This window comes from Belonocnema kinseyi, chromosome 2 (genome assembly GCF_010883055.1).
Source record: "Belonocnema kinseyi isolate 2016_QV_RU_SX_M_011 chromosome 2, B_treatae_v1, whole genome shotgun sequence".
In the NCBI taxonomy this organism is placed as follows: Eukaryota; Metazoa; Arthropoda; class Insecta; order Hymenoptera; family Cynipidae; genus Belonocnema; species Belonocnema kinseyi.
The window spans coordinates 68,629,568-68,651,923 of record NC_046658.1 but is presented as its reverse complement, the minus strand read 5'-3'; the positions used below and the strand labels follow the sequence as shown (position 1 = coordinate 68,651,923).

The window sequence follows — 22,356 nt, the reverse complement described above, 5'->3', positions numbered from 1 at the left end:
TTTTAAATTATTAATGCATTATAATTGTTGTTGCACTTTGGAAAACAAACCGAATTCTTTTTACACGAGTAATAAGTAGAAATAAACCTAATTGCTTAATTTAATGTTCAACATTTTAAATTGAGAATCATTCAAATGCATAACGTATTCCACTTTTTTGCAACAGTTTTTCACTTGATGCAAAGTTTTTTTAAAATAATTTGTTTTTATTGTGAAAGTTAAATAAAAATCACAAAAAATCGAAAAAGTGAGGTGTATAAAAAAACTGGCACTAAAAAAGTATGTTACAATTTTTTTTCTTTTTTGAAATTACTATTTTTGGGCGATTGCAACCAGAGGAATATGCTATAAGACTTGATTATGAATTCGATCATTGTGATTGCAATTACTGACTTTTAAATATTCTTCCTCTCGAAATATTACAAGAAAAGTACAAGTTTCTTGAATTTGAGTATTTCCAAAATAAAGGATAATTATAAAAATTTGCAAGGACTTGTCGCAGAAAAAAATGTTATAACCAAGCTTTGCAGAACTTTTATTTTTATTTTTTAGTTTCCTCATTGTACAATAATGTTCATTACTAAACCAGTACAGGAAAATAAAATAGAAGAAATCTATTTAATCGATGTAATGCGATGCAGGATGAGTGGTCGAAGGAAGACCATTTAAATTACATTACACTTAGATTAAATTTAATAATTACATTTACGTATGCACGTCGTGTGAGTGAATGTAGATGTATGCACATTTATAGATATAATCTAAAATAGTGCAAACAAATGAAGATTTCCGTTTGAGACTTTCATCCGTTTCTGAAGTCTACCTCTGTGCATAATTAATAATTATTCTGCAAAAAAGCACGTCCAAAACTCACTTACAATGTACAACTGTACACTCGATCGTAACGAAAACAAACAAAATACAGATTCGTAAATTAAAAAAAAGAACACCTGATTCCTATAGCTGCCAATCGAATTTTCTGTATTATTAAAAAAACAAAAAGAGGAGTCGGATCCTGTAACAAAAGTCTCAAACTACGTTAAGACAGATTCTCAAAAAAAGCATTAAGCTTCAAAGCCAAACAAAACCTATTCTGTAATTTTTTGATAATTCATTATTGCGTTTCACACAAATTCAATTATACAATGTTTCAAGTGATACCGATGAATGACTTATCGAACTAAGTAAGATATGACTGCACGTATAAATGTGTCTTACTACACGTAATAGGTGATGGCAGCTGTTTTCGTAGTTTTTTTCATTATTATTTTCCGGTTGGCTATTGCCTTACAACAGACCAATCGCATCGGCCAATATTTATAAAAATAAATACTTTGAGAGAACATTTCATTTACTACGTTAATTTAATATCGGTACATTAATAAATAATAAATCAAATAAATAAATAATTTGTATGTTTAGCATCGTTTCGCGTATTTTCAATATATGATTTATAAAATACATCGACGGCTCTCAATATTCTGCCGTCTTTATAAAAAAATATGTATATATTCGATTTCGAGCTTGCGTTTTTTCATTTCTGGATTCTCATAACGAGAGGGTCGATCGAATTCGATATTTCGTTGACCGATTAAAATTTCTTTTTACAATCCTAAACCACCCGAGAGCACGAATCTGCCTACAAAATTCATTATAAATGCCTCGCAAAAATCATCTGACAATCGGACAAAATGTTACCTCCGTGAAAAACAAAATCTAAACTCGTGCTCTCGATGATTGGATATGGCGAATTACAGTGCATCCGGCTTGTGCTAATCACCGAAAAATTTAGAAGCCTCCCTCGTATTGAAAAGTCGCTCAGGGTCGGTGATTAGCTTTTGGTGAACGATTTTATTATAATTCTATAATTTAATGCTAATCGATATGGTTGTATCAAATCTTCGATATCAGGCGCATAACGTACTATTCTCTCGTCTACGTAATACGAGATACAAAAATATTATTGTCTCTTTAGTAAACATATGTACCGCAGAAGACACTTCTTAGGATTTTTTCCAAATTTCGAACTGAGATGAATACCTTCTCATAGTAATATCCTCAGTATATATTTTTTCTTTAATTCGAGAGGTGATTTTTATTTTCTGTCAGCATTCTGTTAATCAGTGTCGCGTGCCTGAGAAGGCACATCGGTTACGGTTGTGCGTCTATTTAGGGGGTTTCTTACCCACATATTCTTTCTTCAGATGAATTCTTTCTCTTCAATTAAGTACTTTGATTCTCTTGCATTCGATCTTAGCAATGCGGGCTCTTTTTCAATGGCGAGGGATGAAAAACCTAGGTGTTTCGTATATATAAACTTTTCTGTTAGGCCGTAGAATGCGAAATTAAAGGTCGGATTCGCCGTAAAGGGCGGTGGAGAACGAACGGTAGTCAAGAGCTCCTGGTAAACCTCCAGGTCCTTTGAATGGAGGCATTCGCTGAATGCAGTATTCAGCCTGATCCGGTGGCAATTCTCGTCTCAGTTCGTCGGCCAGAATGTAAGGCTGGTAGCAGACAAATTTAAAGATTAAATTTATTTATACAGATAAAATTTTACCACAAACCGAATAGTTATCCACTATATAATGAATTCAAGTTGGCCGTTTTAATCAAAGAAAAAAATTTCCGGGTTTTTCCCGGTTCAAAAACATTTTTCAAGGTCAATGAAATTAAAAAATTTAAACTCTAAAGCTAGACATTTTTCCATTTAAAGTAGCAAAAACTGAGCTGCAAATCATTTTTAACAATTTTAAGCTAGAAAAAAAATTGAGCGATTGCATTTTTTTTATAAACTGAAAACTCCTTAAATTAGAAGTTAAATTATTTTAATTTCAAATAGTTTAAAAATCCTTAAAAAGTTTCAAAAATTTATTGAAAAATCTTGAAAAATCTACATGTTCTTTTAGATTTAAAATTTTTTTAATATTTTTGAAATTTTTTCAGAACTGCTTAACATTTTTTTAAATCATTTGAATTTTTCTTAATTTTTTTAAATCCTGCAAAATAAAAAACATTCTAGATTCATTTTTGACAATTTTAGAAATCTTTTAAATATTCTCTTAAAATTAATTTTTCGAAATAAACAAATTATTTTCAATTTTCCTACGAATCTCAAGGAAATGTTTTTTATTCTTTTGAAGCCTTTCACAATTCTTACAAAGCTTCTACATTTTGCGTTCGATACCTACAAAAAATCTATAATTTGTCTTAAATTAGGCTATTAATCGCTGTTTGCACCGAAATTTCGATATGAATAGTCGGATTTGTCAGTACACGTAGACACTTCGTTTACATTACATGAAATAATTTCCAATTTTCCATTAATTTTTAATGTTTTCGGAAGTTCGAAATATCTTACTCGAATTTTTTTTAGGGATAAAAGGTGTTCAATATTTATTGATACAACAAAATTTTACAATTTCACTTACTAATAAAAAGTTTTCACATAGAACAATTAAAATTTTCATGTTGAAAATTTAGTTTTTTGTTTAGTTTTTAATATTTTTTTACAATTACCGATTTTAAAAGAACAGTCAAATATATCATAATATTAAGCAATCAATCTTTTTCTTAATAAAAAACTTCAAATGGTCAAATTTTAGATTAAAAACAATATGTGAAATTTCATAAATTTGAACATAATAATACATTATTATTAAAAAAAATAATGACTTAATAATTAATAAATAATAATTAGGAATATATTATTTTGAAGTTATTTTGAAGTTATTTTGAAGTTATTTTGAAGTTATTTTGAAGTTTAAAGAAGTTTATAAAGTTTCAAACGGACGCTCATATTTGTTTAACTAATGACACTTCAATTGAAATGGTTACATTTTTAACGCTAAAATCTGGAAATTTTTAAAGTTTAAACTAATTCCGAATCGTCTTGTAAAATAAATTATTATTCACTTGTTAATCCTGAATGTATAGTTCGAGTTTGTTCGACTAATTGATTTAAAAAACTGTTCCAATTAATCTTGAACCGATTTTTTTTCTAAAAACTTTTTCAATTCCCGGTCAAAAAATAAATTCACTGTCATTTCCTGGTTTTCCGGCTTCATCAAATTCCCGGCCCAGCAGCCACCCTGTGAATTCAAGTGTACACATGTTTCTGAACTCTTTTGAATTCATTTGACATCCTTTAAATTATTTTGAATTTGTTTTATTTATTGTTCAGTATTCTGAATTATAATAAAAAATATATTAAGGAAATGGAATAAATTCGATTGTATCAGGCTTGCTGCAGAAAACTGATTTTAAACTTCCACGACATTTCCAGTTTTTCCAAGTCTATTTTTGAAAATATTTCCATTTATATTTTTCAAAGAATCTAGTCAATTATTTCATATTGAATTTCAACACATTCTGCTAGTCGCAGCCTAATTGTATACCAAACTTCTTGTACAATTATTAACTAATGCAAATACGTAAAGGACTTTTGAATAGGTATGAAATTATAAACAATTTTTATTAATATTATTATGAAATTCTGAAAAAATTCAAGAATTATAATCATATTATTTTTGTTAGCAAAAATAAATTAGTGCCAAATGCGTAAATTCAAACTTTTCGGTAAATTACTCAAATAATGATTAAAACCTTAAAAATGGTGTGTTTAAAAAAAATCCAGTTATTTTTTCAAAATGGGATGAATTTTCAAAATAATGAATATCATTTCTTTTTGATTCCGATGAGGGCTTTTCATTATTTTGAAATAAGCAAAAAAAAGTATCAAGAAAGTTGAAAATTAACAAAACGAAGATCGTTTTTTTTTCAACAAAAAGTTTGGAAAGTATTTATTCATTTCAAAGAGTTAAACCAAGGGCTTCTTCTTCGTTTTCGATATTTTATACCGCATTTTATTATTTCCAAAAATATAATTTTTTAATGAAACATATTGAAAAATTGAAGAGAAACTTTTTGTGTAACTCCTTAGATTTTAGAAGGACAATTTTCCGTATCTTGCTTAAGTTAAAAAAATTGACTTTCAGAAAAACGGTCGCCATTTTTTTAATTTTGTATTTTTTGGCATATTTTCAAACAATAAGATGCCCCTAGTCAGAAATCATAATAACACAGAAAAAATAATTACATTCATTATTAGAAAAAAAATAATGGATTTAAAAGTCTAGATTTAAAAAAATAATTAGTGTAAAATATCGAAAAACGTAACAGGATTTTTTGTAGAGTTCTTCGAAAGGAACAATTTTACTCTTGGACTTTTTTCCGTATCTCGTGCATTTATTGAAAAACGAAAATTGTTAATTTTTAGAAAAACGGTCCTTATTAATTAAGACTTTTTTAAATATCTACCTCTTTTTGACTATTTCAAAACAACGAGAAATTTCATATCAGAACTCAAAACAAAAAGTCAATTATCTTCAAATACAAAAGACGAACAGCAGCTTTTTCTTACTGTACATACATTTAGATGACCTTCACATCAACCTTTCATTCAGTTGATTTCTTTTTCATTTTTTTCAATTCTTTAAAATCTCTAAATTTCCTTGAATTCTTTTGACCTATCTTGAGATCTTTGTTGAAACCTCTTGAATACACCTTGAATTTGTTTTCTTTTTACATATTTGAGTTCTTGAATTCAAGGGTAACTTTAAAATTCCAAGTGGCCAACTTCCTATTAGAAAACAATGATGCAAAAAAATAGAATACCTTATCTCCAGCGAGAATACGGAAGCTGTCTATAACTTGTTCAGCAGTATCCGTATCCGTGGACTCGCGGGTCATGAAGTCTAGGAAGGCATCAAACTGAACGTATCCAGAACTGTTGGGGTCAACAATTGCAAGGATGCGTTGGAAGTCGATATCACCTTGTCTATCTTTTCCAATCGAGTATCCCAAAGATACAAGACACGATTTGAATTCATCCGGAGCCAATCTTCCTGTCCTGTTCTTGTCGAAGTGGTTAAAACTGCTTCGGAATTCACTGAGTTGCTCTTGCGTTATTCCCTGAAACAAGAAAAAAGAAATCCTCAGAAATTTCTCTTTTAACACATAATAGTGTTAAAGCGTGGTCGTTGACATACCTTAGAATCTCTGGTGAGGATCTGGTTTTCGACTTCGTTGATGTTGCGGTTGATCGAAGTCAAAAGTTGTTCCCATCCAACACGAAGAGTTTCCATGGTGTATTGTGTGTATCTATTCTCAAAGATCATTCCTTCCTGCACGGCCTGGTGAATCTTCTCCAATTCTTCAAGGTGAGCCTTGTACTGATAAACTGCCTGCTCGTATTCCTTGAGTCGGTGGAGCTGATCCTCCAAAGTTCCCTGAAGCCCAAGACCAATTGCGGTCACAGCATCCAACTGACGCTCTATCCAAGGTCCAACGGCATTGGCCTTTTCTGCAAACTGCCTGCGCAACAACTCGTTATCTATTTAGATTATTAAGGAATGTAATTTAGCAATTTGATTCAATTATTAAACATCTAAAGTATTGTAAAGATACGTGTAAAGCTATTTAGATCTTAAATATAAAAATTCAACACAAAAAGGATACTCTGTTGTTTGCGAAGTTCTGCAGCCAACGTGCCATCACGTTGCGGCACCAATTGCCTCACATCACTCCATTTCTTCGTCAGATCCTTAAAAAGAAGAGCAAAGTCACATTGCAAAAGTGTTCTCTGATAAAGAGATTTATTTCTCAAATTAAATTTATATTTACGAGAGCAGTCAGCGTAGTGTAGGGATTTTCGAGACCTCCAGGGATCTGGAATTGTTTTACTATAGATTCCACTTCGCGAACCAAACCGACGATAGAATTGTACTCCTTATCCGCTTCTCCAAGAGTTGCTTTGAAAGCAGAGTGAGCGTCCATCAAGCCTTGAATTTCCTCCATAGTGTGAACAATGAACATATCCACAAGATCTTCTCTCGTTCCATCCAACCAGTTGTTGAACGGCTATAAAATATTCGCAACAAATTTAAACTAAGACTAAATTCTAAATTAAAGTCTAAACTCAAAATAACATTTTATTGTAAACAAGAATCTTACCGCAGCTCGCTTAGCGAATTCCAAATGCAGGATATCAATTTTTTCGAGAATACGTTCAGCTTCATCGAGAGCTTGACGCCTGCGTTGAGTGAGAGTTCCCAAACGATCCCACTGGTCGCAAATGCGTTGACACCTCGCATTTACTGAAGCACTGTCGTGATATTCTAGTGTGCTATACAGAAAAAAGGATTTCAAACATTACTTAGTAATCTACTAATAAAAGAGAAAATCCCTTTTTGGGGTTCTTGTGAGAAAAAATATTTACTTAAGCTCCTGGGCGATAGCAGCGATCTGTTCGACCCGATCCTGATGTGCAGCCAGATCAGATTCAAAGGCCTCGTGTTTTTTCTTCAGCGCCTTGAGTTCGTTCAGTTTGCACTGACGGAAGTGCTGAGATGTGAGCATTTCCTCTTTTCCTCCGGTCCAATCTTCGTGAGCATCGGCCTTGTGCTTGAACTTCTGAGCTAAATGCTCTAGTCTCTCGAGACGCATCATCTCCGAAAGTAGCCATTCTTCGAAGGCCTTCTCCGCAAGTTCCAAGCCTAAAAATGAGAAAGCAAATAGAATAAATACCAGGCTTAATTTAAACTAAAGTGCAGGTTTGCTGCTTTTTCTGTAAGAAGCAGGATAAATACCTTTCCATGATTTGTTGATATCAGACACCATTTTTCCTTCAGTGGGCATGTAAGCTGGACGATTGCTCAGCCTCAGTTTCGTCTGAAGGGTGTTGAAGTTCGTTTCGAGTTTGGCTTTCTGCTCAACACGTGGTGGTTTATGCTTGCGTCTGTAAGTCCTGTACTCCTCCAGTTTCTTTTGGCAGCCCGCGAGAGAATTGTCAGTTTGCCGACTAGCGAGCCACGGCATTGTCCTCCTTATCCACTCCAAAAGGTCAGAGGCCAGTCGTTCGTACTCTTCCATTAATCGTTCGTTTTCTTGATTCACCTTCAGGACCTTGCAGATTCTGTTGGCTGCTGTCTCAGCCTAGATTAAAAAACTTTCGTATGAACATTTGATTCATTATCTTATGCTAAAAAGCCAAGGTAAATGTTAGAAATTTAGCAAAATGAAGGTGTTCAAAGATGGTTTTCTCAACCACTAATTTTATATTGACCGAAACCATTTTAAATCAGGCAGGTTCTACACTTCAGATTACAGAATCATTTGTTGAAGACATATGATGTTTTAGTGGAAATAATGCGACACGTATGTTTTCGAATTAAGAAAAAAATAATGTACAAAATTATTTGAATTGTGCCAATTAATTTACTAAAAAAAAAATCATTTTCTCCATTAAACTTCGATATTTTTTTTACCTACTTTAGTTATTGAAATTTTCTTTCGAAATTCGCTAAAAATTCGGAAAAAGTTATAAATTAAGAGAATGGCATTAATTTTTTTGAAAATTAGACAAGTATATTACAACAAAAACTACATTTATATTTTTTGCCACTTTTTTATTAAATGTTTTCTCTTATAAGGAAGACATGCTGTCAGTTTTTGGTAGACTAAACCATTTTTGTGTCCAGGATAATTTTTTTCATGAAATTCGAATTTTCAGATGTTTTTGGAAACGAAAAATAAGAATAAATGTAAACATTAAATTTTGCACACTTAAAAAAGTTTAACTCCTTCAATATGTAGAACGAAAATCACGAAGTGGACCCAGAATGTGTGGAACATTCTACTACATGGGTTTCATAGAAAATTGGTATTACGAATTTGAATGAAAATTTGTATTAGGGGGTTATTTGGGTCGCTGAATACGAATTCAAAGTCCAAATTTCAAAGTCCTAAAAATTTCAAATTTCTAAAAAATCTCATCAACACTAACACCAAGTTTCATGAAAACCAGCCAATTTAACGTAATTTCAAACCGCCATTTTGAATATTTAACTTCTGATGTTAAATTCGGATTTAGAGAGGCAAAAAACCTTTGTGTACCAAGTTTAATGATAATCTAATACATATTTATTTATATTACATGACGCATATTACGTCAAACGTACTCTTGGTCATTTTTTTACGAAATTTGCGCCATACACTATCAACGGGTTAAACGAAAAGATGAACGGTTGCTTCTTTTACAATCTTGCATCTTTTACGACACAAAATCATCAATTCAATTTTCTGAAAAAAATCTCCTGATCACAAAAATGGTTTAGCACGCATAAAATGCATAGCATCTTTCTTATGTAACAGCAAATAAAAAAATTTGTTTTAAAAATATCACTGCAGTTTTTTTTATGAATATAGACTTTTTATATTTTCAAATAAATTGCCTTAGTTTTGTTACTTTTTCAAACTTACTTCAAAATTTTCGGCGGATTTCAAAAAAATGGCGTCTAAACCTCACCAGAATTAAAAGAATAAATGTCTAATTTCTGAATTAGGTAACTTGAGTAAACAAATGAGTATACAAGTAACCTTACAAAAAAACATTTTTCCAACACATAAAAATACGTTTCGACCAATTTCCTACAGAAAACAACATTTTCGTCACCGAGAAATTCTACAATTTGAAGTGTAGAACCTGCCTGATTTTAAAAGGAATCGGCCTATTGATATAAATGTAATTAAAATGGATTTGAATGCAAACAAAGAATAAGCAAGGTGTTGACTTGTTACCCTTTATATCTAGCATTTTCAAATTATTCAAATTATGTTTTAAAATTCGAAAAATGGTCTTCAAATCAAAATAAATAAGCTTGATAATTTACAAGGAATTGAAGAGAATTTAAATGTTGGTTACCAAGAGCAATATGTAGACAAGTATTCTGATTATATTTTCGAATTACGACAACAATTAATAATGACTGTCTCAAAATGAAGATCTTCATAATTAGTCGATTAAAATTAGAGAGACTTTAAAGTTTAAAGTGGCAGAATTTAAAAATGCACAGGTCTATTTTGGTACAACCACTATTTTAAAAACAGCGAATGAAAATAAAACGTAATTTAAATTAAAAAGATAAGGAATTGAAAAGAATCGAAATTCAAAGATCGGTCGATATAAAGACGTTTTAAAGACCTTTAAATTATAAACCCACTATAATTTTTATAGGTTTGAAAAAAATCTGCAGTACAGTCAACGGCCTAATTATTAAATAAAAATGCAATGAAAAAAAGGATGACACACCTTTTGAGCACCACTGAAGCAATGATAATACGAGGATACATAGGTCATCACAGCCCGTTCATCAGGCATTGCTGTGTTTCGCATGTCTAAAAAACACAGTCAAAAAAACTCAAACCATGCGTGGTTAGATCATACATCTAGCATCATTTGTACCATTGCTCAGTTAAATTTAAAAAATAACTCCCTAATAGAAATAAATAAATGATCTATTATTTTTAAATCTTTAAATTCCATATCAAACATACATACCCTAAAAAAAAAATATCTCGATAAAACTTGATCAGAAAACTTTCAAAATCATTTCTCAACCGAACAGTGCTCTTCTTATAAAACTAATCGTTACAAAAACTTGCCACGCTTGTTAATAAAACCAGATAAAATTGTAGCTTGCTTTTGTCTGCTTTCGTTTTACTTTTGGGAAAATGAAGCTTGAAAAAGTGAGCATAAAATTGCAATTAGAGGATGTTTTAAGCGCAAATTTGTAACTCGAGTGTTAGAAGGTCGGGTGAGTTTACAATTTTATCGGAGGGAACATGACACGCGGTTCATTGTGCTGACCTGATGTGCACCCTGGAACGCGTGGTAGTAGCAGGACACGTAAGTCATGATTGCCCGTTCATCCGGCTTGGGAGTGTTGATCAAATCTAGTGAATATAATGCATCATAAATTCACAAAACGACTATCAGAAAAGGCTTCTTCTCAAAACTTGACCTAACATAGAAATTCAACTAAACATCAGCCACGTGACTGAAATGAAAAAGCTTTAAGAACCTAGAAGAACCCAAAGAAGGTTTACAAATCAGGGGAGATTTCAATCTCAAGGAAGATTTAAAACCCAGATAGCAAGCTCACCGTCAGGATCCAACATTCTGGGAATGTCGAGGTACTTTTCAGCAACGTCGAAAGCGGTATTCAAATTCTCCAAGGGGTTGTCTTTGCTGAGCTTGTTATAGTCGATGAGGTCAGGACGATGACGATGAATAAGGGCGCAGAAGGCCAGACCATCCTTGAAGGAGAGATGGAAGTTTTGAACGTTGACGTTCTTGTATGGAGCAGTTTTACGTTGGCACCAAAGGAGCAGACCTTCCTTTGCAGTCATCTCCTCGACTGAGATGTCTTGGATGGCGAACCTCAGGATTATCGTCCAGATCATACCAAGCGTCATCTTCAAGTTACCGTCAACAATCTCTGTTGCAGAATTTACATTCAGATATTTTCTGAGGAGGAGAACGGGGAGGAGGGAACACACAAGAGCTTAAAATGCTTACCTTCTGCACCGATGGAGACAAGTTTTACACCTTTGCTGGCAATGTAATCTAGGGCTTTGTTTACATTCGCTATTTTGTGGAAGCGCATTTTACCGCGGTCGGGTCGTGGAAGGGTTTCTCCTGAAATCACCTCAAGTAGGAGCATCAACTTCAATCCATTCCTGAAGTCGTCTTCGATCGATTCGATGGCAGTGCCAGCTTTTCGGAGATGTGAGTTGCACCATGCTGTGAATGTCTAAAAAAATTGGTTTATTAATTCTTATCATCGTTCCTTAATTTTAGTAGAAGGAAATTTTGATTTAAGATTGAAGTCTCGCCATTCCTTAAATCTAGACGCTTAATCTATTTTTAAAAAACAATTTTCCTAAATATAGAAAAATCCTAAATATAGATCCTTTTGATAATATAGAAATCTATATTAAATTTGGAATGATTCCAGATTACAAGAATCCCAATTTTTCAATATTTAGATAATTAAAACATATTTTACTTTTAGAGTTAAGAATTGCAAATTGCAAATGTTTTAAAATGTCAGCGCCTGGTTTCCTGTACAAATTCCTTGGCCTTGCCAAAATTGAATAACTTATTACGAATTGAGTAAGAAAATAAATCTCCAATCCTCCTTCCATAGAAACTACAAACAGAATGATATCTTTAGTTTTCTCAAAATAAATTCAAGGTTACTTCACAACCGTTAAAAAGCTACGTGTCCCAGTAGAAGATTTTCTGGTTCAAAATGTTACCTCTGTAAAATGTTTCTACAACAATGATCATCCTAGCTTCCACTTACAAATACAAAAAAAAACATTAGAAATAATAACAATGAATTTCAATAAAATTGTTAAAATTATGTTCTTTCCCTCGGAAAAATTTTTCAATTATGTATGTATGTGCAGATTCTTTTACATAAGTGTGATATGTAATCATCTCGATTCTTTGAGCGTGACAAGCAGTAATTTACGACATAATGATGGATCTTCTCTGTTATAATGCGAATGAACTTGTATACACTTGAATTTGCATATATGGCTCTTTTTTACATTAAAAATGAAAAACAGAAGAAATTATTAGGATATCTTAAAAAACACTTCTAACTCATAAACCATTTTATTGTCAATCTATTTCTGCCGTTTATTCAACAGCCAACATTCTTCAAATCTTGAAAAATTGGATCAGTTACTCCGAACGTTTTTTTTTTTCAGGAATAAATACAAATCTGAAAAAATAAATCAAAAGTAGGAGAAGAAGATAACAAAAATAAGATGTGCATACGTTCCATTGCATAAACTCCAATATTAATTTACAAAATGAAATTTTCTCGAGAGAGAATACAATTTCTAGGCATTTAGAACTTGATTCATCTCGATACCTAGTGATTTAAATATAGAAACGCAATTGGAGTACTTGAAACATCTTTTGAAGTGAGAAATACCTCGAAATCGAGGACAGAATTGTGAAAACAAGAGAGAATAAAGATTGAAAAAAGAATGGGAATTTACAGAAAGGAATTGAATTTGTATCTGAATCTGCTTAGAGTATATTTTCGTAACGACCCCGATCCCTCGTGCTATATATATCTAGTGTCCTGGTTCTAAACTCTGCTTCCTATTGCTCCGGCAATGTTTCAATACAAATCTTGCGATTATTTATTTATCAAGAGATTCCACTGCCATAAATTCAAATCGTAGTACAAATAATTCTGGATTATGTACTACTCGCTCACTTTAATGACATAAAAGTGGCACAAAGTTTAAAATGTCTAGGAAAATTGTGCAAGAGGGTTGTACAACAAAAATAACTTCTAACTGTTTCAAGTTCAGTCTGCACCAATCTGCAAAATTGATTCTTGTCAATAAATAACATTTTTCGACGAAAATATGACATTTTTTGTAGGAATTAATTATTTTTAGTTTTTACAGCTGTCAGAAAATTTTCCAAAAGGTGGTTTTCACAGTAAAAAATGACATTGCAAATGTTTTAAGTTCACAAAAATCTGCAAAATTGACTCTAGTTAATTAATTTTTAACTAGGAATTTTCTGGTGGAACAAAATTATTTTTCTGGAAAAGTTTTTAATATTATATTTATAATTTTTTTATAGATTGTGCTGATATTAAGCATATTAAAAAATGGAGCAAAGCTTTGATGGTATCTTGTAATTTTGCAATGTATATTTTGTCAATATTTAAAAGGTATTTTATTTAATAATTTTGAGATCAACGAATATTTTTTCTAGAGTTGAAGGGGAGGGGGGCAATTGGTGCTGTGTGTACCTGTTTCTGTAAGTTATTGGAGGTGGCGGTTATGAGAGAAAAATGTGTTGAAGGAGAAAAAAATGGGCTTTTTTCGAGAGAAAATTATTGAGTGAAACTTAATACGGGTAGCGTAAAGCATGGCGAGCCAAAATTGGACATGAGCCACCCTAACCTCATCTTCGTCCCTACAATCTATTTGCAAGACATCGGTTCCTCCCGCACCAGTCGCATTGGCACATATCAAAAACATTTATCCGTCTCAGAATCCGCAAATTAAATTTTGTATGCATCTGCAATGTACAATCTTTCTCCCCTAAGAATCCAAAAATGTTTTTAATTTTAGGGCACGTGATACTTACCGTATGAGTTCTATCACTTTATCCAGATTTTTTTCTACAATAATAAATATTTTTACACAGAAACTTGGAGAAATGGTAAATAACTTGAAAATTAACATCTGAGAACTGTTCTTTTTTTAAATTAAAGAAAAAATAAGTTTATAAGACAGGAATTACTTTTTTTTCCAAGAGAGACGTGTACAGACGTCTTTTTATTTTCTTTACCATTTCCCAAAGCTTCAACGAAAAATAATTATTATTTCGCACAAAAACCTGGATAAGCTGATGTAGATTATATGGTAAGTATCGAATGTATATTTTACATCAAAAATTTGAATGACAATTTGCTTCTTCATTAAATTTCCTTAATTAAAAATCATATTATTTATCCTTATTCTTTACTGTAGTTAGTAAGACACAATTTAGGTGAAAATGCTCAAACTGTTTCTCAGAAAAATCATAAACTCGCATTTCTTTAACAAATAATAACTTAAAACTTGCAAAAATTTGTAAGTATAAGGATCCAAAATAGAACAACTTTCATTTTTAGGTGCATTGAAAGTCAATCAAATTAAAACTATTAGAAACGTAAAGGGTTTAAAAATTGAATAATTTCAGATATTAGAATAACAAATTGAATAATATTAAATTAAAAAGCTTAAAGTAAAAATGGTTTAATTAAAACAAATTTTAATTAAACGATATTGTATTTGAATTATTTATTTTTAATTATTATTTATTTTTCAATTTCAAAAATGGGAAATTTTCAAATTTAAAAGAAACAAAATGCAAGAATCACAAACTTGCCTATTTTAAATTGGAAAATCTGGTTTAATTATTAAAAATAAGAAAGTTCCAAAATTAAAGGTTTGAAAATCTATTCATAAATGAAAGTGTCAAAAATGTAAATCATTTTTTTAATCGTGAAGATTTAAGAAAATTGTTCTTGAAACTCTGAATTAATATAATGAAGTAATTATCTAACCAATTACTAGGGTAAATTAATCAGATAAAGAGGAATCTAATTTCGAAGGAAATAAATTTAGAAGATGATGTTAATATTCTCTAATATCTAATTGTGTTCAATAAAAATGAAAACAAAGAGGGAATAGGTTTGTACGGTCAAATCACTATAGAATTTCAGATAATAGCAGAAAAAAGAGAGCATTCCTTCATAAGCAGGTTTGTGATGCATCATAAGTTTCTTCTTTTTGGTATCACTACGAATGGAGTTATATATTTACGTGTACTACGAGTCAACGAATTTAATAAAGACAATGACACTATCGTGCGCACACTCTCAACATAAGCCCAAATAGACTAGATAACGCGCTGCTTATGTCAAATTTTAAGCCACCGATGATGCACACAAGCTGTGTAAACTACTAAAAAAAATGTTTCAGTTATTTCTCTTTAAAGCAAAATGTCTTTCATTCAAACTATACAATATTCTATTCTTAGACTTTTATTATTATTTGAAAACAATAATTTTGTTTCTACATTAGTTCAATTCTTTCAATTTCATTCTTTCATTTCTCTTAAAATACATGTTGGATTTTATTATTTTATCGACTAACGTATAATATAATTGTCCAAATTAAATACACTTGTAAGCTACATTTTATTTGTTAATTTTTAAAATCAATTTCTAATTCCCAATATATATTTTTATTAATTTGAAAACAATTAACCATTTTTTTAAAGGGGATAGGTAGTAAATCTGGATTAAATTGCGATATGAAATAAATGTGGAATACCAGAAGAAAATTAAAGCCAATTTGTTGAATCTAAGGTTCAATCACATTCACGTAAAGCCCATAAATCTACCAAAGAACTGAGGCGTGAATTTTGCTCTTATTACGCAAGAATAAATTCGTCGTTAAAAAAAATTATAGAGCCCTACTTGAAAAGTAAGCCTAGACATTTGTCTATTCTTTTCTCTATTATTATGAATATAAATCTGAAATGAACTTATCATTATACAAAAATAGTTATTATTTACCAATCTACCTTCATGATATTCTAAACGTGAAATAGAGCGTGGTCTCGAATCGACAGGTAACCAGGGAGTTATAAAATATTGTTACGACCAAGGAATTTATCAACGGTATAAAATATTAGCACCTAGAAACCCTTATTCAGAATAAATAATAAAATAATAAATAATAGAATGTTAAAAAGTATAAAAATTCTAAATTTTGCAGTATCTTGCTTCCCGCTGAGCTTGTTTTTTCCAAGCAACAGGTGTGTTTAAATTAGTGAAGAGCAGGTGATTTTGTCCGTTAAAATGCGATAGCAGACTACGTTCGCGATAAATATTCGTGCTGCTTAAATAAATGTTCCACGAACCAAAGAAAAATACACTTTTGCAATAAATATTTTTGCATCTGAAGTAGGAAATTGTGAGTTGCTTTAAAATCATAGGCTAATTGCTTGAAAGTAGAATCAGTTTCTTTGAACATCTAATTTATTTCAGTTTTAATTAATGTTCTAATATAAATGTAATAATTAATCTGCTTTGGAATATGTATACATATTCAAATTACATTCTTGGCAGAGAGTAGAACATAAAATTAAAAATTTATATTCACAAAAAATATATTCAGATTGATTTCAAGGTAAAATAAAAGAAATGAATAAAATAAAGTCAGAAGCCAAATTTCATTTTCCATTACCGTCTCGGTTGAGAAAAAACGGTTATGTCTTCAACATTTACAGTTAGTTACAAACTACCGACAGATTATATTCTTCGACTATAATTAATTTAATTATAGAAAAACTAGACATATTTAGACTAGATAGCGATCGTTGACTTTGACCCCAGCAGGTAGTTAAGCAGTAGGTTTACGGATTTATTTCTGAAGCTCAGCAATCTCGTATAGTCGGGTCAAGGTGCAACAAATGATACTAAGCTTTGGTTTATTTTAACTTGCGCAATATCTTACTATCTTTCAAGCTCTACTTTAAATATCTAGTAGCCTAGAAAAATTTTCGTAATTTTTTTCTGCAAAATTGCAATAAATAAAAAGTCAATTACAGAATCAGGGAACAAAGTTCACTCATTTTATCTTATCTATCTTTCTGATCATTGATTGGCTATTCCATTCAACTTGAATCGATTCGAAGTAGCATCTCCAAAATTACATATAAATAATTAAGAATATAACTGTTAAAATAAATGATTTCGAAGGGATAATTATTTTCTAATCTATCAGTTGAAAGTACAAAATTCCAGATTTCGACCACAAGTTTGAAAACTACGCGAGCTACTTTCTAAGGATATAAGCCAAGCCGACAAGAGAAAGTCTTAATGGATCATTTAACTACTAAAAGCAATTAAATAACCATCTAAATGAGAAACCAATAAGTAGGAACTAACTATCCAGATTGTGTTCTAGATAATTTAATTACCCGATTGACAAAAATAGTCCAAGATGACTCTGTTTTGAAGACAAAATAACTGAAAGTGAATAGACGTCAAATTTTCAGTTTGAAGTTTCGAAAGGAAATTCCTTCTTAATAATGTGGCAGAACAAATGATACGAGAAAGAAGTATGTCCTTGCACTCTCGAAAATACGTGCGAATGACCTAAAGGTTCAGTTACCTCCTGCTGTCCATTTCACAAATCCTGTCGATCCACTTTCACACTGAATTCCTAAACTCTTCTACTTTTCTTTTTGTGAAAAAAGTCTCGATTGCAGACTTGAATAAGAGTCATTTTCCTTTGTTTCCATCATAAATTATGAAACTAAATTCTCTTTTAAGGGGAATTTAGGAAAGGCTTATTTTTCGAAATGCAAAACAAATACGAAATAAAACGAGGGAATTCATCAGTATGGCCTTTAAAAAAAACTCATTTAAACTTGCACTCTTTCAGTTTTTTTCTGACAGCAAAAATAAGGAAAATTGAAGACCAGAATTCAGATTGAAATCAAAGTTAGTTTTTTGGGTGAGTGAATCTACGATCTTGTCACTTGGTTTCATTGAGTCACTCCTGCTTGTGAGGTTTTTGCTCCATTTAGCATTCCGAGGACTCGCAAAAAAGAGCGAAATGAATGAATTGTTCCGACTCATGTTTCTACATCCGAGAGGATATAATACTACATATATAATATATGGCTTATGCCAGCGATGTTATTTCGAGAATAAACTAAGGCGGCAAACTTCGCTGAAAATAGAACGGAGCATAAAATTGTACAGACTGTCAATGCACGGTGGAACGACCTCTCCTATACTTGCTGTATATCCATAGTGGGCATCCGGATAGTTTGCTAATCTCAACTGATGTCTATATACATTTATGACCAAACGATGCTTGAATTATACAACCTATTCTTGTAACTTGCAACTTGAATATCCTCCTCAGCTTTCTCATTTCTCAATCTCAATGCACACATTTCTGATTTCTCCCTAGAAAAATTAATCAAGTTAGTAACTTTATCAAGAAAATAAATTTTCTTCGGGAATTGAAATCAGTCAGCGAAATTGAAGAGCTTTAAACAGTTTTTTGGATTAATCTCTTAGATGATTGTGTTTTATAGAAGTAAAAATAAAGTAGCTTGCTGGAGATGTTCTGATATAATTCGAATGGCATTCAAATTGACGCTTATCATTTCTCCTTTTTGTACGTTTGTTTATGAACGCGGCTCAGAAATGTTGCGAGATATTTTTGTGAGGCCTCGCTTTTAGACGGCCGTCGATGACGTAATGAGACGCCGGGCATCCATCCTTCTATACACATATGCCCACGCTTATTCTACTAATTTAATTTGAATTTTGAATTGTATTCACGTACTAAATGCGTTATTATTCACTTCATTTCCCTCTATTTCAAGAATTCCAATTTTTTATCAAAATTTTTCCAAAAATCCTTTGCTTTTCCAGATTTATATATCAATTTTGCCCAAATTCTAGGTTCTAGACTCATTCGTTGATATTTTAGGAAAGTTAGGACTGTTTTTTTTAATATGTTTATTTTATTTTTAAATTATTGATGTATTTGTAAAATGGAGTCCAAAGATAGTCAACAGAAAGCTTATTCGTTCACTATTTTAAGTGCTTTTATTCATTCCTTTATCATTCCGAACAGTTTAAAAACTCATAAGAATTGGCGTGACGTCTTGAAACTTGATCAGAAGTTTCACGTCAGTGCAGTTACGACCAATTCTTTTGATAACAGAATTGAATTTTCTAATTTGCTTGCAATCGATAATTTTGACTCAAAATTTCGAAGTCAATTACAAAAGTTATTGATATTTGATTAGCTTTCTCAAATTGTTTAATCGCTTAAATTTCTCAATTAATATTCCTCAACGGAAACTGACGAGACAGCCCCTATCAAAAAAGTATGAATCATGAAGATTCACGTGACTCAAGTTTACATCGTATGATCCCAGGGAAGTCCAAATCGACATGGTCTAATCAGAGAATTCTCGAGAATGTTAATAAACAAATATTAGCACGAGACGGAAATGTGCGGAATGATAACCGCATGTCTTATTATGAAAGAAGAGTCGAGCTGATAGGAACGAGAGATTTGTAATCATCGCATAACAATCGACTTACGCTGGTCAAACGATGGCATGACTGGGTCACCCGATTCCAATCTGAGATTTGGCTCGCAGCCGAAAGTTGCCAAAGGTTAACGATCTTCACGCTATCAAAAATTGAATAGATAGTGCGATAATCCTAGATGAACGAATGCCTTCACTTTACTCTGAACCGCCAATTTCGATCTGAGCAAACTGTAATCATATCAGAGATAAACACCCAGTTCATATCAAATCCTCACTCCAGCAGCCAACTGATCATACCTCAAGCCATAAATAATTACTTGATTATACAGAAAACGATAATCCTCTCATTCTCTATCATTTCTGAATTCTATTATCGAACAATGTCAAATTAATTCCCAGGGATCGATTATTAAATGATTATCTGAAACTTTTATACAAGAGAAATACATCAAATTTAAGTAATATGAACATTATTTTTAAAAATGTAGGCAATAGACTAAGGAGTTGTAATAATCTTGGAAAATATTATAGATTGAAAATTACATTACCTGAAAAGATAGACTTAGAATTGAAGTAATTATTGCGAAATGGCGGTCTCGACCTTTAGAAATCGAATAACTGACAATTAAAGTAACCGTATAAAAATATGCACAGGCGATTTGCACACTGGCCTTGGAACTTAAGACATTGTTAAACGAAAGTAACGAATTGTTTGGTACACAAGTAAAATAAACTATAACACGACCCACTTGCGAATGAGAAGTGCCGTCATTGCCTGGAATGTGCAGCTCCGTAGTCGACTGATTCTGACTTTACAAGAAATTTCCTGAGCTAATTTACAGTTAACTCTTCATCGTAATCATCTTTTTTAATTATTTTAGAAAGTACACAAATTTTTTGAAGGACTAAGTCACCGTCATTGGCAACAACCTATCGCTCTGCAACTTCAGGAAATGCAGAAGACACTGTTAACTAGATTTGTTTAGCTTGGCTTAAATAAAAAATGTGCAAAAACGTTTAAAAAAAATTTTATTTCTGTCTAGAAGATTTGTAGAAATATATATTTAGTAAGGGGAAATTGGTTCGATGTCAGGACTAGAATTTCAGATTCATATCACGAAAACATGGATTTGTCCCAAAGGAAGCAAATTCTTAAATCAATCAAATTAATATATTTTATTGTATTGTGGCAAAGTGGACTTATGAATGTCAGTATTCTAATTTGCGATAAGGATATGGATTCTACGAAATATTTCACTATAATTTCCTGAAAGTTGAAAAGTCAAAAATTGTAACTAAAAATCTCATAGAAGCTTTTGAGAATAATATATCGTTTACAAGTTTTTAAAGAAATCACTGCCACTTAGATTATTTTTTTAATTCCTCAAGCTTCGCAGCAGATTAAAAAAACTGAATTCTCTACACGGGTTCTTCATTTATCTAAAATTAATTTGAAAGTGAACCTTGTCGAAAGTGAAGAAACTAATCTCCTAGAGGTCCAAGTCGAAACTCAAAAGTGGATAATACATTCATGAATCAAAATCAAGAAATTTCACATTTCAAATTTCGGAAAGTTTTGATGGAACTGTAAACCCGATGTGAGTCACTGTCCAATTATTTTCGTCATAAAGTCCGAAAATACAATCCGAAGGGCTGCAGCAAAAAGCAACTTGAGCCTGGAGGCCTTGAGACTCTGCCAAAAATTGGGAAAACTTCACCTCCACGTACTTGAAGCAACACCACATCAATTACATTCCAATTTACAATGTGATATCGTATCATATGTCACTTTAAAACAACTATTTAAGTTTTACCGCTCTGAATAATGACAAGTAATTTTACTCTTAGAAAAGAGTATTCAATTTATAATATTCAGGAAGGTAAAGTATAGAAAAATTAAAATAAATTTTGACAATAATAGAAACAAAAATTGAAAATGAGCGTACAAAAAAAAGTATCAATATGTTAGCAAATTGGTGTAAAAAAATGGTTTTCATTAGTAAATAAAACAAACAGTTTTGTAACTGTCAATTTCAAATAAAAGGATTCTAATGATTCTGATTGACAGAAAAAGTGTATGTTGAACTAACTATCCTCGGCAAGTGAGAAAGAAAGGAAATCTACACATAGACCGGAACAGCAATTCGTTATCACTAGATAAAAAATACCTTTCGTTTTTCGGAGTCAAGGCGAACAGACTGCAATTCGCACGGTTTGAGGTTAGAATCCGCAAGTCCCGTTTTACCTCCAATACAAATTAACAAAAAAAAGTGCTTACACTCTCGTATCCGTAAATAAATCCTTTTTTCCGCTATTGCTAAATACGGCGCACTCCCAACACAACACTGGTGCCATAACTTCTTAATATTCACAAATAAAAGCTCGCACCTTATATCGCCGATTGGAGTTTCCCGATTTTTCAATTAAAAAAACCTTAAGGGAAGAACTTTCACTCACTTTTTTCTGCTGTTTCTCCCAGGCCGGGTCCAGGAGACCCTCCCTTTCCCACTCTTCCTCCGGCTCCATGTATCCGTCCCCGTAGGCCTCCATGTCGTTCATCCTTTCGCGTGTCGTGTTCCTTTAAACGTGATTAATAAACTTCCTTGTCACTTGTATACTTGAAATTTGGTCAATTGTCACTCAGATCGATTTCGCCTCTTTACGAGGGACGAAATCTTGAAAAAAATTGTACGTTATGAACGCGGTGCAGCTTCTCACTGGACCCGCACGACTATAATAGTGGGTGCGGGTATACAGAAATGGAGTATGAGAAAAAAATGGATAGTGGAGAGAAAGAGTACGAGAGAGAGAGAGACAGAGAGAGAGAGAGA

At 31.9% G+C, this 22,356-nt stretch overlaps 1 protein-coding gene across 5 annotated transcripts in view; it reads right to left on the bottom strand.

Moving 5' to 3' along the window:
- Nucleotides 1–523: 523 nt before the first annotated feature.
- LOC117168424 (alpha-actinin, sarcomeric) overlaps nucleotides 524–22,356 on the bottom strand; it is a 26,200-nt gene continuing 4,367 nt past the window's right edge. For 2 of the 5 annotated variants that reach the window (XM_033354061.1, XM_033354060.1), the window contains exons 2-13: nucleotides 21,983–22,103; nucleotides 11,417–11,651; nucleotides 11,001–11,336; nucleotides 10,706–10,791; nucleotides 7,647–7,992; nucleotides 7,277–7,553; nucleotides 7,012–7,183; nucleotides 6,682–6,918; nucleotides 6,517–6,601; nucleotides 6,048–6,391; nucleotides 5,674–5,970; nucleotides 2,346–2,504 (exon numbers count right to left, since the gene is read on the bottom strand). In XM_033354061.1, coding sequence (XP_033209952.1) covers nucleotides 2,346–2,504; nucleotides 5,674–5,970; nucleotides 6,048–6,391; nucleotides 6,517–6,601; nucleotides 6,682–6,918; nucleotides 7,012–7,183; nucleotides 7,277–7,553; nucleotides 7,647–7,992; nucleotides 10,706–10,791; nucleotides 11,001–11,336; nucleotides 11,417–11,651; nucleotides 21,983–22,084 — 2,676 coding nt within the window. In that variant the 5' untranslated portion in view covers nucleotides 22,085–22,103. Of the gene's footprint in view, nucleotides 2,505–5,673; nucleotides 5,971–6,047; nucleotides 6,392–6,516; nucleotides 6,602–6,681; nucleotides 6,919–7,011; nucleotides 7,184–7,276; nucleotides 7,554–7,646; nucleotides 7,993–10,147; nucleotides 10,234–10,701; nucleotides 10,792–11,000; nucleotides 11,337–11,416; nucleotides 11,652–21,982; nucleotides 22,341–22,356 lie in introns of those variants that run through there. The other 3 variants (XM_033354065.1, XM_033354064.1, XM_033354062.1) reach the window with 3 other exon arrangements.